At 35.3% G+C, this 16240-nt stretch overlaps 1 protein-coding gene across 1 annotated transcript; it reads left to right on the forward strand.

The window, feature by feature from the left end:
• The first annotated feature begins 5483 nt into the window (after positions 1–5483).
• On the forward strand, positions 5484–6965 carry LOC126264557 (uncharacterized). The gene has a single exon (XM_049963007.1). The coding sequence runs from the start codon at positions 5484–5486 to the stop codon at positions 6963–6965; it is 1482 nt and encodes a 493-aa protein (XP_049818964.1).
• Positions 6966–16240: the final 9275 nt, after the last annotated feature.

Genomic DNA, 16240 nt, shown 5'->3' on the forward strand with positions numbered 1-16240 from the left:
AAGTGTTCCTGTTTCTAGAAGTTTTGCCGAAAAACCCAACAATTTCCCAACAGAAGACGGTGTGCTGAAGTCAATTGCAAGTGTTTCGCTATATATTTCGCACTTGAGGGTGTTATGGTTAGGTTTTATCGATAAAATCTTTCCTTCAGCTAACTCATCTTCAATGGAATCTTGAATAATTCTCTTTCGTAAATATTTTTCAATATCACTTATTTCATATGCACCCTCGGGGATTTCTATATATCCGATACGATTGGCTATGTTCCGGTAGTTAAACGTATTACAATTTGAATCAATATTCGGAATACTGTTGTACGAATGAAATCCAATTAAGGCGAGCCCGTACTGTACTTCGGGATCCAACTGAATAGGATTTACAAAATCGATATTTAATATGTGGCTGGTACTTGTAAGAGTAAATATATATGACATTGCTCTCACAACGTTTCAAATAAGACTGAGTAATAGTTTAGCTCACTGCTTATTTAACACAAAATAATAGAAAACGCAACAACAATAATAACAACAACAACGGCAATTGTGGATGTGTGTGTGCGTGTGTGCGTGTGTGTGCGTGTGTGTGTGTGTGTCATCAAATAAAACTCAATTAAAATTAATGATATTTCTTTATTATTATTATAGTATGACAAAGTATTCATTGTTTTATATTGTATAAAAATTTCAAGCAGTAACGACCACAGGATGACTCATTAAACTTCTGCTCAGGGTGTACATTGTAATAAATTTGACAATTTTTTCCCATGTATCGAATTATCTCCAACGGTGGTCGTAAATCCCCAAAACTATCATAATACTTGACTTGATTTCCTCTCTTTGCGTAACAAACCCAGTGAGTTCCGTAATTTGTTGAATCGTCCAGGTTCACGACGGCACTTTCGTTTTTCTTAGGATACAAAGGTAGAGCGTCACGCATAAAAACACCTCTAAAATAGGGTATTTTCAATTGTTTGGCAAATTTGATTATTTCATGATCGTAGAGTGCTCGTGCGGGCACTCTTATCGGTAGTTTTTTGGAATTTTTTCCAAGAACAAACCGTACCCTTTTGGGTTTTTTCGTAAGTACAATCCACTACCCTTTTTTCCTATTTGCTCCATGCGTTGATTGTGTCGTTTCTGTTCATCTAGATTCTTCTTTGCATTTTTCGCGTCGAATATTGTTTTTGCCACACCGGCAGCACCACCCATTAATGCTCCAAGACTTGATAAACCAGCGAAAATTGGCAGTAATGGCAGAATTCCTCCTTGTTTCGAACTAAACGGAATTGTTCTAGGTATCTTCACGTTTTTTCGACCCCCAATTCGTTTAGTGTTGACTTTGGCTATTTTTATTGCCGCTGCAGCGATTTTTCGTAGTGACTTGCTACCTGGTTTTATGTCGACCGATTTTAAAATCTTTTTATCGATTTTGTCGACAATGTCTTTCTTGAATGAAATTTTTGATTGGTGTTGTGTACGATGACCCATTCCGAGCTTCCTTTTTATCTTCATTCCCGTTGTTACAAGCCACGCGGCTGCTTTTTCACCCAAATTAGCGTTCTTGGATTTTACACGGTTCCACGCCTCGTTTTCCAAAACAAAGTCTGCCTTGTGTCTATCCTGCAGCGATTTATTTTCCTCGTAGGCAATGTCGTGTCGTTTACAGGCTTTGTCCAACTCGTTGATACCTGTATCACCTCTCGCTAGTCGTTTTTTCAATTTTGTACCAGGACCACAGTACTGATAAAATGGTAGATGTAATTCAAACGGTAAGTTGTCAATAACAGAGTTTAATAAACCATTACCGCGATACTCAATGACCAACATTGAAATGAAATGTCAGCACTCTGTACATCATATTTATCACCGATGTTTTCAAACAGTGAGGTAATTGAAAAAAACAATCAAATTTATTTGTAACGTAAATTTTTAATATTACATTTTTTCTCAATACAATATATATATATATATATATATATATATATATATATATATATATATAAAATATTATTTATTTCGTCTTTTTGCATCGAGGGAGACGGCTATTCCCCTCGCTGTTGCACTTGATGAATCCGCAATGATGCGGAGCCGTCTAGCCTCTATTTGGAGACCAGCAAGTGTCGCCGCAGCCACAACGGCGCGGCGCTCTGCCGCTTCGGCTTTGGCTACAGCGGCCTTAGCCACCGCCTCTGCTGCCACCACCTCAGCGTCCTCCGCTGCCGCATCTGCCTCAGCCTCTCTCCTCAATCGTTGGTGACGTTCACCCTCGCGACGCCTAAAGGCCTTTCTTTCCCCACGAGTGAGACCGTGAGGTGGATACCGGATGATCGGTAGATTCTCCGTCCTTACGTAAAAATCTGTGTCAAAAAAGGAAGGCCCGCCGCAATCGTCGTCCCAATTTTCCTATATAAGAAAATATATGTTTAATAAGTAAATTGTAATAATATTATTATATAGCTAAAAACTCACCTCAATCACGTTTGCCCTGACTGACATATTGCCAATGATTTTAAGAATTAAATAAAAATTCTAGACTGTCTAATTCTTCAGAATACAAATGGTTTTAAAGAAAATACCCCACTCTGGAATTCACTGTTTACACCTACACCCTTGTTGTCAACCACTCACAAGTAACCATCCACTCCCACCAAATAGATAAAAAGAAACAACCACCACCTAATGAAGTGAAAAAATCACCACCCTAGAAGAAACGCCCCCACATTCGAAATGTAATGGTAGGGATGGTGGTGGTACAGGGTCTTATATTTAGAGTCTTCCGCTCAGATTTTCATATTCTTACATCAACCATCAGTTTATTAACACTGTTGACGGTTATTTGAAAGAATAGCTCTGTTGATCATCCTCACGAATATTTTTGTTCGTATTTTTTATTTTATTTTTAGACTTCTACTTCACCTTTTTATTCTGCTATCATGGGTAAGTTGTTTTTATTTATTTTTATTTATTTATTTATTTGTGTTTATTACAGAAAACAACGCATTCCACTTTGTGAATGATAATGATGATAATAATCTTGAATCTTCAGACATCATTTTCTACGTTATAGATGAACTTGGCTTGACACCAAACAATGGTAAATTGATTTATAAATATATATGTATACAAATTATTTACAAATTTATTAATTTATTTATATTTTTTTTCCAAAAGTTGAATCCTCCGTTGTAGATAATAGATGAGATTGAATCGCAAGAACAACAACAACAACAACAACAACAACCACAACAACAACAAGCATTTCAAGTTGTAGACGATGTTGAACAATCGACTGGCCGTTTTAACCTAATCCAGCGAGCTGTTTCCTTTAAAATTAACCCCGTTCCGGAGAACATTCATCCCGTGAATTGGATACGCAACGGAATAACCTCAATTGTTCAACATTCATTCGTTTTCTGGTAGTGAACTTGTTCGCGGTGAAGCCTGGGCACGCTTCAGACCAAGGCATTCAGTGTCCGCTGATGAGGTGCTCGATTTGGTGCAATCAGTATACCAATCTAATTCGGCTGGTGTGAACACTGAAACTTTTCAGATAAAAGTGACGGTTATTAAGATGCCGGTGGGTATGGGGCGTGCCCAGAAAACAAAATATAATAGTTTCGAAGAAGAATGTGCTGCAAGAAGAGGTATTATTGTTATAAAAAATTCAGATAACCTTTGCCTGCCACGGGCACTTGTAGTGTTAATCGCTAAACTGACCAGTGATCCACAATTCGTACAGGTTCGCCGGGACATTGGACAACTACAAGGAATACGAGCTATGGAACTGTGCCAGAGAGCGGGTGTTGATATTCCCGCAGAGGGTGCCGGGATTCAGGAGTTGCAAGCATTCCAAAGGGTTTTATCCGAATACAGAATTACAGTGTTCAAGTACGGTGCCGGTGGACGAGAGGTGATTTTTAAAGGACAAAGTGAAGGACCAACCCTTAATTTACTACTCCACAAAGAACATTACAACGCGATTGTATCGTTAACCTCTGCGTTTTCCTGTGATTACTACTGCGAAGAATGTAATCTTCCCTACAATACACGTGTCAACCATCGTTGCAGTGGGATTTGTCCGTGCTGTCGTGAATCACCACGGTGCGAGGATGAGGAGAAAATAGAGTGTGTGGATTGTCATCGTCACTTCAGGAGCCGGAAATGTTTGGAAAATCATATACGGATTAAGAAGACATCCAACGTGTGTGCCGACTTGCGATTGTGTCAAAGGTGCTTTAAAACTGTCGATGGAAAACGTAGGCATGAATGTGGTGAAATTTTTTGTAAGATCTGTAAAAAACACCATCAGATAAATCAACAGTGTTATATTCAGCCAAACACAAAGGAACCCTGCCTTACTGATTTATTATTCATATTTTACGATTTGGAAACACGACAGGACACCATTCAGACCGACGGCAGTGCAGTGCATGAAACCACATTGTGTGTGTTTAAATTGTGTTGTTCCAACTGTTTAGATACGGAAGTGGAATTTTGTGAAAAATGCGGCGTAAGGACCCACGTAATTATCAACAACCCTATTGAAAATTTTATGAACTTTGTGCTGAATCAAAGGAAAATTTTCAAAAGAGTGACTGTGATTGCACATAACGGTCAAGCATTCGACCATCAGTTCATCCTGAACTATATTCTCACCAAAACAGACATCAAGCCAAACTTAATTGTGCGGGGGACAAAAATTATTTTGGCTGAGATGGGAAATGTGCGATTTTTGGACTCGCTAAATTATTTTCCAATGGCTCTGGCAAAGCTACCTAAAGCTTTCGGCCTTGCTGGAAACTTTAAGAAGGGTTATTTTCCACACTTGTTTAATACCCTGGAAAATCAGCAATACGTGGGTCCTTTACCATCTGCTGAATTTTACGGTCCGAATCAAATGAAGCCCGAGGACCGACATACGTTTTTAAACTGGCATCAAGAGCATCAGAATGATGTTTTTAATTTCCAGGAGGAAATCGTGGCATATTGCAAGTCGGACGCGGAAATACTAATGAGAGCCTGTCTTTCATTTAGGTCGATGCTTCTTAACGAGTGTAAGGTTTGTCCATTCACCGAAGCAACAACAATAGCATCAGCGTGTAATAAGGTGTTTGCACGAAACTATCTGGAAGACGATACAATCGCCGTTATTCCCCGTGGTGGTTACCGATTGGCGGATAATCAATCGGTTATCGCTTTACAATGGTTGTTGTGGGAGGAGAACGTACGAGGAATCACCATACGCCACGCCGGTACAGGTCGAGAACACCTAGTAGGAGAGAGGACTCAAAGTTGACGGTTTTAACGAGGAGCAGCGTCAGGTATTCGAGTTTCACGGTTGTTACTTCCATGGATGCACCAGCTGTTTCAAATTTCACCGAGACACATCGATTGGAGGAGGTAAAATGGATACCATGCGAAATCGTTACGACGCCACCACCATTAAAACGACTCGACTTCGCAACCTGGGATTTGTAGTCATCGAAATGTGGGAATGTAACTTCCGCGCATTATTAAAACAGAGTTGTGAAGTGCGTGATTTTGTCGAAAACCATCCCGTGTTGGCAACATCACCATTGAATCCTCGTGACGGTTTTTATGGAGGCCGAACCGGAAACACTGTTACATACTACAAATGTAACGAGGGTGAGCGCATCAAATACATCGATGTATGTTCGTTGTACCCTTTTGTGTGCAAGTACGGCCGATTTCCTCTAGGACACCCCACAATTTATGTAGGATCTGCAGCCCGGGACATTGATTTATCCACCGTAGATGGCATGGTGAAATGTAAAATTTTACCACCCGCGCAGTTGTACCACCCCGTTCTCCCTGTCAGGATGAAGGGAAAGTTAATGTTCGCCCTTTGCAACAGCTGTGGTGAAAGTTCACAGCAGCGTGAGTGTTGCCATACGGAGGAAGAACGATTGTTCACAGGGACATGGGTAATTGCAGAAGTCGTGAAAGCATTGGAAAAAGGCTACAGGATTGTGGAAGTGTTTGAAGTGTGGACATACGAAACGCGTCAATACAACCATGCGGCGGGTCAGCCGGGTTTATTCACAGAAATGATGAATAAATTCATCAAAATTAAACAGGAAGCCTCCGGCTGGCCCGCGAATTGCATAAACGATGTGGTGAAACAACAACAATATCTGGTGGATTTTGAAGAAGCTGAAAAAGTGAAGCTAACACCGGAACGCATCGAAAATAACCCTGGTCTTCCATCCCTCGCCAAATTAATGTTGAATTCGTTCTGGGGAAAGTTTGGACAACGTGAAAACCAACCACAAACAACCATCGTCAACGATCCTCAGGAATGCTTTGATCTCCTTGCGCATCCGTCGAAGAATGTCAACAGTATAACTCCTGTGAATGAACAAACTGTTGTAATCAACTGGGAGTACGCCGACGAGGCTGTGGAATCTCTGCCTACTGTGAATGTGGTAATTGCAGCTTTTGTTACAGCACAGGCCCGTTTGAAGTTGTACGAATATCTAGAGATGTTGGATACACGTGTTTTATACTACGACACCGATTCCGTTATCTATGTGTCAAGCAACCATTTTCCAGATCCCCCGACTGGAAAATTCATTGGGGACATGACCGATGAGCTGGAGGTATACGGTATCGGTTCCTACATCACGGAATTTGTTTCGGGCGGGCCGAAAAATTACTCATACTCGGTGTGGTCAACGACGAAGCAGTGTATCGAACATGTTTATAAGGTGAAAGGGATCGCCTTAACATACAGTGCTTCTCGGTTGATTAATTTTGAGAAAATTAAACAAATGGTTCTAGAAAAAACAGATCCCATTCGTTTGACGTCGATGAACTTTGTGCGGACAAAAGATCATCGTGTAGTAACCAAAGAGGAGACAAAGACATACAGAACGAATTCAACAAAGAGACTCTTCATGGATGACAACAGTTCTCGGCCATTCGGATACAAGGTCCCTAGGAACTAATTAAGTGGAAATTAAAAAATTAATATAATAATATAAAAAAAAAGGTAACTTTGAATTATTAATATTATATAGATATATATGGTACATACAATTTGTCTATTTTGTTTTTGATATATTCAACACGTACAACCGGGTGAGAAACGGACTTGTACACTCAGCCTACATCGCAGCCACCACAACTACACTTATGAGCCTCAGTCAAATAATCAATCACAAAAAAGGTGTATCACTACAAAAATTACCATTGAATAATTAATATTGTATATGTATGTTTTCTGTTTAGAAACACGGTATTTGCACCAATCAACGACTGGGATTCGAAAGCAACAACGAAAGAAAGAACTTTTTCACCTCTTTTTCATGTATCGAAATAACAAAATGTATAATAAATTGTAATATAAATGTACAATAATAATAATAAATTGTTAACTTATTGATATGTTTTTGTTTTTAATATGTAATAAATCATAATTATAAATTAATTGCATTTTCATTCACTCTTGCGTCTTCCTACGCTTTTGATCTGAGGTGGCCCACGAACAGGTAAAAATAAACAAATGCGCGCATACGCGTCTTCCTTCGCTTTTGGACTCAAGTGGCCCACGAAAGGTGCGCATGTCATACACTCGTGACGTCACTTCTACACTTTTGGTCTGAGGTGGCCCACGACAAGGGTGGCGCTTGCCCACATACCGACAAAGGCTATAAACCATGACAAACAGATGAGTGGCGCGTGCCCACATGCCGACAAAGGCTACAAACCGCCCCAAACAGAGGGGTGGCGCGTGCTCACTTGCCGACAAAGGCCAGCAACCACCCAAACAGTGCCGACAGGGTCGTGATGTCACTTCTACGCTGTTCGTCTCAAGTGCCCCACTGGCGCCGGAGGGGAGGGGGAAGTCGTGACGTCACACCTACGCTGTCTGTCTCAAGTGCCCCATATTCTACTAATTATGATTATTTTTTTATTGGAGCAAAGAGGGGAAAATCTACAAGACGTAGTGCCGGACTTTACCGACTAAAAACCCCTCTCCGGGCAATGATCCGAAGATCATGACCTAAGAGTAGTTAGCCATAAAGGTTTAGGAAAATAGAAGGGAAAAGTAAAGAGGTACGTAACAATCGCTACATAGTAAAGAAAAGATGTTCAAAAGAGACGCAGAGGTCTAGACAGCCAAGAGACAAGGTCTCTTGTATCTGTCGGATTCACAGGGTTGGATATCATGCAAGCATGCAATCTCCGGATTAGAGTGTTGAAAGATAGATCTCCGGAGATTGAGGGCATGCTATTTTCTCTGAGGCTATGAAAAATGAAAAAATATGCAAGAAATCCGAAAAAAGGTTAAGAAAAAGTCACAATAAAGGAGAAAACAGCAATACCAAGAAACCGTCTTCAAAAGTTCTATCTAAAAGGCTGAGGACAGGAATGTTCCCATTGGAGTTCCACATATCTGTCTGTGTATAAAGAAGGTACTTTCAATTTATGGAAAGTTTTCCATAGTATGGGCATACGTTTCAACTCAAATAACATCTGAGAATTAAGCATGTTTATAGTAATTATAATATTAGAATTGTGCCGTAGTAGTTTTTACTTATATTTTAATCTGTAATTTATGACGGAAAATGTGATTCATAAATAATTATATTGTGTATATCTGTATATTTTTCCACTGAATAATTGGATGTTGAATAAATCGGCAATGTGTCGAAACCATTTTATAACACCAAACTAATATTAAAATATCGACATAAGTTAAACAAAGTAGTTTTATTTGTAAAGTTATGTTATATTTAAATATTTGGGAATCTCATTTATGGTCATCCACTGTAGGTTGAAATACAAGGATGAGATTGATTCGAAACAGTTTTACCATCAAAAATATTATAACAAATTGAAAAATCATCACGTTATTCCTTTGCTCTGTCAATTTGCTGAGACAGTGGATTAAAACGAATTATAAGAAAAGATATAACTGAACCACAATTGGGTGTTATATTAATACAATGTAAGAATCAAATCAAATATACTTGAGAGAAGACAACTTTTTTATAAATTACTACATAGTTCTGACATATGCCATAAAGAAACGTAATTTGACATGTTATTTTATTTTTTGACAAACAATTCGTTGCTATTGATACTTGTTTGCAAAATATCACTCAATCACACACTCACTCGTTTTATTTTTTAATTACAAATTAATTAAAATTTTATTTGTTTTCAATTCTATTCCTCACCTCATAGTAGTTGAAACTTCTCTTAGCAGCAATCTATTCTAATGGAAATATAAAATTAACAAAGTTAACAAAAACAATTTCGTTTCACATATTAATTACCTGTCGAAAATAAATGTCGACGAGAGATCTGCATCTGATTTGATTTCAGTGGCTTGCAGGGCTCGTAATCTAAACCTTCAGACGGTAAGTTGCTATTTTTGTAACTGTTTAAATATTTCACCTTTTTAAATCAACAGTAAATTCACGTAGTTGATTCTTTCAGCTTGAATAAGTGAGCGACAAATTTCAACTATGCACTGAATTTTTCTCCTTCACCTTTAATTATCACCCTCAAACAACACTAATATACCAATCTTTCCATATTTGATAATTTTATGTCGTAAATTATTTAGATTCTTCATGTCTGGATGACAAGTTCAAATAATGTTAACACAATTTATAAACCAAATCATGAAATAGTGATTTCTATTTCACAATTTTCTGGGGAAATAAAGATTTGAAATCTTTGTTGGGTTGAAATTTATAATTAATAGATTTATCTGTTGCAGTTTGGTTAAAACTTTCATCTACTTTAGTGCATATATATTTTTAGTGTTTCCATATTTTCTTGGGAGTAGGCATGTTTTGACAAATCACTGACAACATCATCGAGAACTAAAGTTGTAGTATTTTCGTTCTGCTTATTCGGTTATCATATAATCGCGATACCGATCATGGAAAGAAGTAATTATATACAATCAAACATCGCGGAGCCTTGTATCCTATTAAGCAGTATTCTTCTAAAATATCTGTAATAAGGTATATCATAATTGAAATGAAAGTTTATGCTCTTATAGACATTCAAGAAGTGAGACACAATTTACTTGCTTTACCTGTATGCTCCATACTTGCTTCAAAAATATGTTAAAATCGTGGTAGTAACTCTCCATATGCGTTGGGATGTAGATGGAGTTCTTAGATACTTTATTTAAATTTGCATTCTGTAAAAAGAAATAATTTTTGAGGGATTTTTTTTTACAGTTTCTAAGACATTTTGGTGTTTTGTTAATATATCTTATCTCCTAACTTTATTTAAGTGAACTTTAAATATAATTGGTAATATTTTGATACAGCAAAATAAAAGCCCACGGGAAATTTTCATGTGGCTTGATTTCCGAGAATTTCATGATTAATTAACACTATTTGAAATCAGAGCTCTAAAATAGATATATTTCGTTATTAATGTAATTGTTACAATATTCCGCCTTGATTAACTGCAATAAATTCTGTATCTAAGGGAATCCAAATTTAAAAAAACAATAGTACACTTGTTGTAACCTAGCATCTGTAATTTACAACTGTTCCCAAAACTTAATTTAAAATATTAACAATTTCAACATTCAAGAGATGCTGTGAAACTTTAGAACAGTAGGTGTCTCACCATTCAAAAAATCAACAACAACATACGCGCCATTAATTTATTTCAGATGTAATTCATAAGGAATAACACATAATTTCTAAGGAAAGTCAAATTTGATGATTAACATCAGTGGATCAAATTTAAATGGAAAATGTGTGTGGTTTAAATTAACGGTTAAGACTTGAATAATACTATTTGGAATAAATAATTAAATTATTTATTAACAATTTCTTAAAACGAGAGAATAAGTTTTTGAGAACTCTGGTTCTGTACGTGTGTTTTGACAACTAACTGTCAACTGATGTTGGAGATTTTGCTTGTTGGACGATTTTATAATGGCCTTACCAAGTACACAAAGTTGTTCTTCTAAATTGTCGAGATATTCTGAACACAGGATCCTATAATAATAATCGAGGAGCTATTTTCCTGTCACAGTTAACTGTGTAGCATTCTGCTGATATAATTTAATTTACAATGCGAAAAAATATCTTATTCTTGAAAATAAAGCTTACGCTATAACAGAGTCAAGAATTGAGACGCAATTTACTTGGAAAATCATTTATTTAGAATACCGATCAGACATGTAGTAGATGTTAAGATTCTGCATATAGCATATAGATAAACCAAGTAAATTGTTGTCACCTCTTGAATGTTTATCTTTATTTTCAGTTATGTTATACCTTATTGCACGGTAAAGTAGTTTTTTTAGAAAAATACTACTTAAAATGATCCCAGGTTCCTATAATCGCGATTATAGGATTAGCAACTAATTAGAATGAAAATACCCCAATATGCCCAAGTAGTCTAATTTGTCAGCAAGTTGTCAAAACGTGCGTAGCGGTTACGAGCTCTCAAGAAAACGTGGAGACACTTAAAATATATATGCACTAAGTAGATGAAAATTTCATCAAAATTACAAATGAGCTATTAATTATAAATTTCAACTCAACAAAGATTGCAAATTTTTACACAGAAAATTGTGATTTGATTTTGTTTATAAATTGTGTTGTCATTATTTGAACTTGTCATCTAGACATGAGGAATCTAAATAAATTTTGACATAAAATTAGCAAAATTAGAAAGATTGGTATCTTAGTGTTGTTTGAGGGTGATAATCCAACCAAACGTGAAAGAGAGAAATTCAGTACCTAGTTGAAATTTGCCGCTCGCTAATTCTTGCTTAAAGAATCATCCACGTGAATTATTTTTTGATTTAAAAAGGTGACATATTTAAACAGTTACAATAATAGGAACCTACTGTCCGAAGATTCCGATTACGAGTCACTGAAATCAAATCAGTTGTAGATGTCTCGACCACATTTATTTTCCATCAAAGGAATACTGTCTGTGAATCTGACAGATAATTAACATGTGAATAGAAATTGTTTTCATTAACTTTATACTTAAATGCAGAAATATATTTTGCTACTAAGAGACGTGGGGGATGAAATTGAAAACAAGTAACTTGCCTGATGTATATACATATAAATAAAATTTTAATTAATTAGTACTTACAAAATTAAACGAACATTTTGGAGTGAGTGTTGTATTGAGTGATATTTTGCAATCTTTCATGTTTCAGTAGCAACGAAGGAAGATTGTTAGTCAAATAAGGGAAAATAACATTTATGTTGCTAAGATTACGTCACCTTATGATGTATGTCAGCCTGTCCAATTATAGGCAAGAGTTATGGTTAATTCAATTAAACCTAATTCGAAATATGTGGTTTGGAATCACGTTGTCTTCTTTCAAGTAAATTTGATTTGATCTTATATTGTATTAATATTACATCAAGTTGTGGTTCAGTTATATTTTTTGTTATAATTCTATTCGTTTGAATCCACAGTGTCAACAAATTGACAGAGCAAAGAAATGTCGAGATGAGTTATAATAACTTTAATGGTAGAACTGTTCCGAATCAATTTCATCCTTATATTTCAACTTACACTAAATGACTATAAATGTGGTTTCCAAATATTTAAATATAATATAACTTTCCAAATGAAACTACTTTGTTTAAGTTTTGTGGTTAATTTAATTAATTTTAACCTCCAATTAGTTAGTGGAAAGAAGTACTTAAAAGATATATGCGACATAATTTTTTAGGAAACACATTTACTGATTACAGTACAGATTAAATTTTAAGGAAGAATTACTTCGGCACTATTCTAAAATTATAATTAGAATAAACAAGCTTAATTCTCAGATGTAGGATGAGTTATAAGGTAGGTCCATACTATCGAAACATGGGACTCGAGATGGCGATCTGTGGTACAAGAATTGAACTTCTATCCAAAGAAAATTTCGACACGAGGCGGATTCAGGTAGAGGCGTTACTTACCAAAATCGATACCTGGAATTTCGTTAATGAAGTATCAAAGTCAGTTAGATGTCAGGGTGACAAAAAAAGTGAATCAGCGCTTAAAACGTGCATGTAAATAAGATAAAAAGGTAAATGCGGACATAATCCTATGCATAAGCCCATCGGACCTCAAGAGTATCAAAGGATGCGAGATTTCCAAAGATGTATGGCACTTTTGAAACAATTATTTTATATATTTTATATATTTTATATTATTTGATTAAGTATAAATAAAATTGGATAACGATAAATTACCCACGTGGTGTGGCATATATCAATGAGGTAAATATGCAAGGACACCCTTTACTGCCAGAGAATTAAGAAGTAAGCAGTTACTGAATATTGTTCATTCAGACATCTGCGGACCAAAGCGAGTTAGAACCAGAGGTGGATCAAGATATCTTCTAACATTTATAGACGATAATAGTGGATGGTGCAAGGTGTATTTTCTCATGTCAAAAGGAGAATTTCTTGAAAAATTTAAGGAGTACAAAAGAACTGCTGAAAAACGAACTGGTAATGAAAGTAAGAGAGAATTAGCTGAGAAATTGAAGATCAAAGAATGCTACGGTTTTTTTGTAATAGAAATTAACCAAAGCAAGAAAAGAGTAACACTTAAACAAAAAAAATATATTTTAGAAAGTTAACAGAGATTTAAAAATGTTCAAAGACTCCACACGATACAGAGAATTAATTGGTACTCTAATGTACTCTAATCCAGCCGATCAAAACTGGGGCTTTACAATAATTAGCTGTGTCTTTCTGACAATCGAACCTGGATTTGAGCCGCCTTTTCATTTTCTTATTTCACGGTTTTTGTCTCTTAATAGGAACTTCTTCTGAAATGAAACTGGCGATGTGTCGTGTGGCCCCAATAGGACTCTGAAGCACTCAAACTTCTTGCAGGCACGCTTGCTGTTTACTCATTTCATGACCGCTAATTCAGTTATTAAACTGTTTATAGTACGAAAACCTAAACTTAATTCAGTTGTTTCTTGGATTGGTAACCAAGGTTACCAACCAGGTAAACAAATTTTTTTATTTGTCTGAATTTAGTAACTAACTAAATTCAGACCAATTCAGTTACCATATTCGAAAGAGGAGAGTTGTTAATTTGGCTGGTAACTTCGGTTACTAAATCAATAAACAATGTGTGTGAACTATGTGTAGTGTCCGGAAAAGAGACAAGCTAAGTGAAAATCTCAATAAAAACCAAATGTCTGCCGACGTTTCCAGAGGTACCCGATTTCCTTAGTGTTCAAATTTATGTATATTGAATTGTATTAAAGCATTGCATATTCTTCAGACAACAGAAGTATGTTTTATTTTTGATTAATAAACATATCGCCTTCATTGCTGTTGAAACCTGTTATGTACAAAATATCATTTGATTTCAAAACTGAACTTGAACAATTATTTGGTAACTTACAATTTCGTCGTTGAAAAGACGAAAACTACAAAAGAAATAAGTATTTAGTCTTTACACGTGAGCTGTTTGTTTCGTTTTTTAGCTTTCAATGCAAACACAAATTTAAGCAATATCGTTTTGTCATGAAAATATTTCGGTTTATATTCAAAAAATAATAATAATTTTTTCCAGATTGATGTTTTTAATGAACTCAGAAGTCAGATTTATCTAGTAATAGAGGTCCTTATGATATTCCTTCTACAGCATTGAATGAATTGTGGATTATCATTAACAAAGCCTCTAAAAATGGAATTTAACTTGTTTTTAAAATGTGCTTTATTTCCTAATGTACAGAAAAAATCATTTATTACACCTACCTTAAAGAATGGAGATAGTTTACTTGTAACAAATTTAGGCCTGTATGAAAAATGTTTTGTATTCCATAATTGTCCAAAAAAATTCATTTTCAAAATAGTTCCAAAATATTATAAATGAGTGTCAACATGGATTTTGCAAATGTAAATCTTCTGCGACCAACCTTCTTATTTATAACAATTCGACAGTTGTTGCTCTTGAAAATCATTTACAGGTTGATGTTGTTTATACAGACTTTTAAAAGGCATCTGATAGAATCTGCCATGATTTATTGTTTGCTGAACTAACTGGGCTGGAGTTGTCAAGTAAGTTTTCCACTGTAGATAATCATAACGATTGTAATGTAAAGTGATTAGTTTTTTAAAAAAAAATAAATCAACATTATTTTCGAAAGTTACACTTTACATAAAAGATTTTAAAGTAATATGTTTGAAATTTAGAAATGTGTAACAGATTAGGCGGTAATTTATCTAGAAAAATTGGTTTGGCTCAAACTAAAATAAATTTGCGTAAATCTAAAAGAAAAACTGGTGAATATTCTGGTGCACTGATTGCAGAACAATTTTTAGATGGGATGGACAGTAATTTAGCATATAAATTCCAGCTTAAAGTATGCGTTATTGTTGAAGAAGAAATAATGTGTAGAAATAGTTAATCTTTCCATTTCTCTGTTAACATCAACTATTATTGACTAGTAATTAATAAGTCAACTTAGTTGTCACGCCCTTCCATATTCTGTCATTGTCAAAACTTTTCGGGTTATTCATCAAACTCTCTAATACCCTCAAAAATTATTTCTTATTACAAATTGCAAATTTAAATAAAGCATCCTAAGAACTCCATTTACAACTCAACGCATATGGAGAGTTACTACCACGATTTTAATATATTTTTAAAGCAAGTATGGAACATATAAGTAAAACAAGTAATCGTGTCTCACTTCTTGAATGTCTATAATTTCGTAAGCGTTCCTTTTAATTATGTTGCCCTTGTTGCACTATAAAGTAGATTTTTAGAAAAATAATGGTTAATAGGATTCCAGGTTCTGCGATGCTTTGTCGTATAAAATAACCTCTTTTTATAATCGGTATCGCGATTATAAGATCAGCAATTAACCAGAACGGAAATACTTCAACATTAGTTGACTAAGTTGTCAGAAAGTTGTCAAAACGTGCGTACTCGATAGCAACTCTCAAGAAAACGTGGAGACACTAAAAATATATATGTAATAAATCAACAAAAGAATGCTATTACTTATAAATTTCTACTGTAAAAAGATTGCAAATCTTTACGCAGAAAATTGTAAAATAGAAATCAATATTTCATGATTTGGTTTAAAAGTTGTGTTGACATTATTTGAACTTGTCATCCAGACATGAGGAATCTAAATAATTTTCGTCATAAAATTAGCAAATATGGAAACATTGGTATCTTAGTGTTGTGGGAGAGTGATAACCCAACCAAAATTGAAAGAGAAAAATTCAGTGCATAG

The sequence above is a fragment of the Aethina tumida genome, chromosome 1, assembly GCF_024364675.1.
Source record: "Aethina tumida isolate Nest 87 chromosome 1, icAetTumi1.1, whole genome shotgun sequence".
Taxonomy (NCBI): Eukaryota; Metazoa; Arthropoda; class Insecta; order Coleoptera; family Nitidulidae; genus Aethina; species Aethina tumida.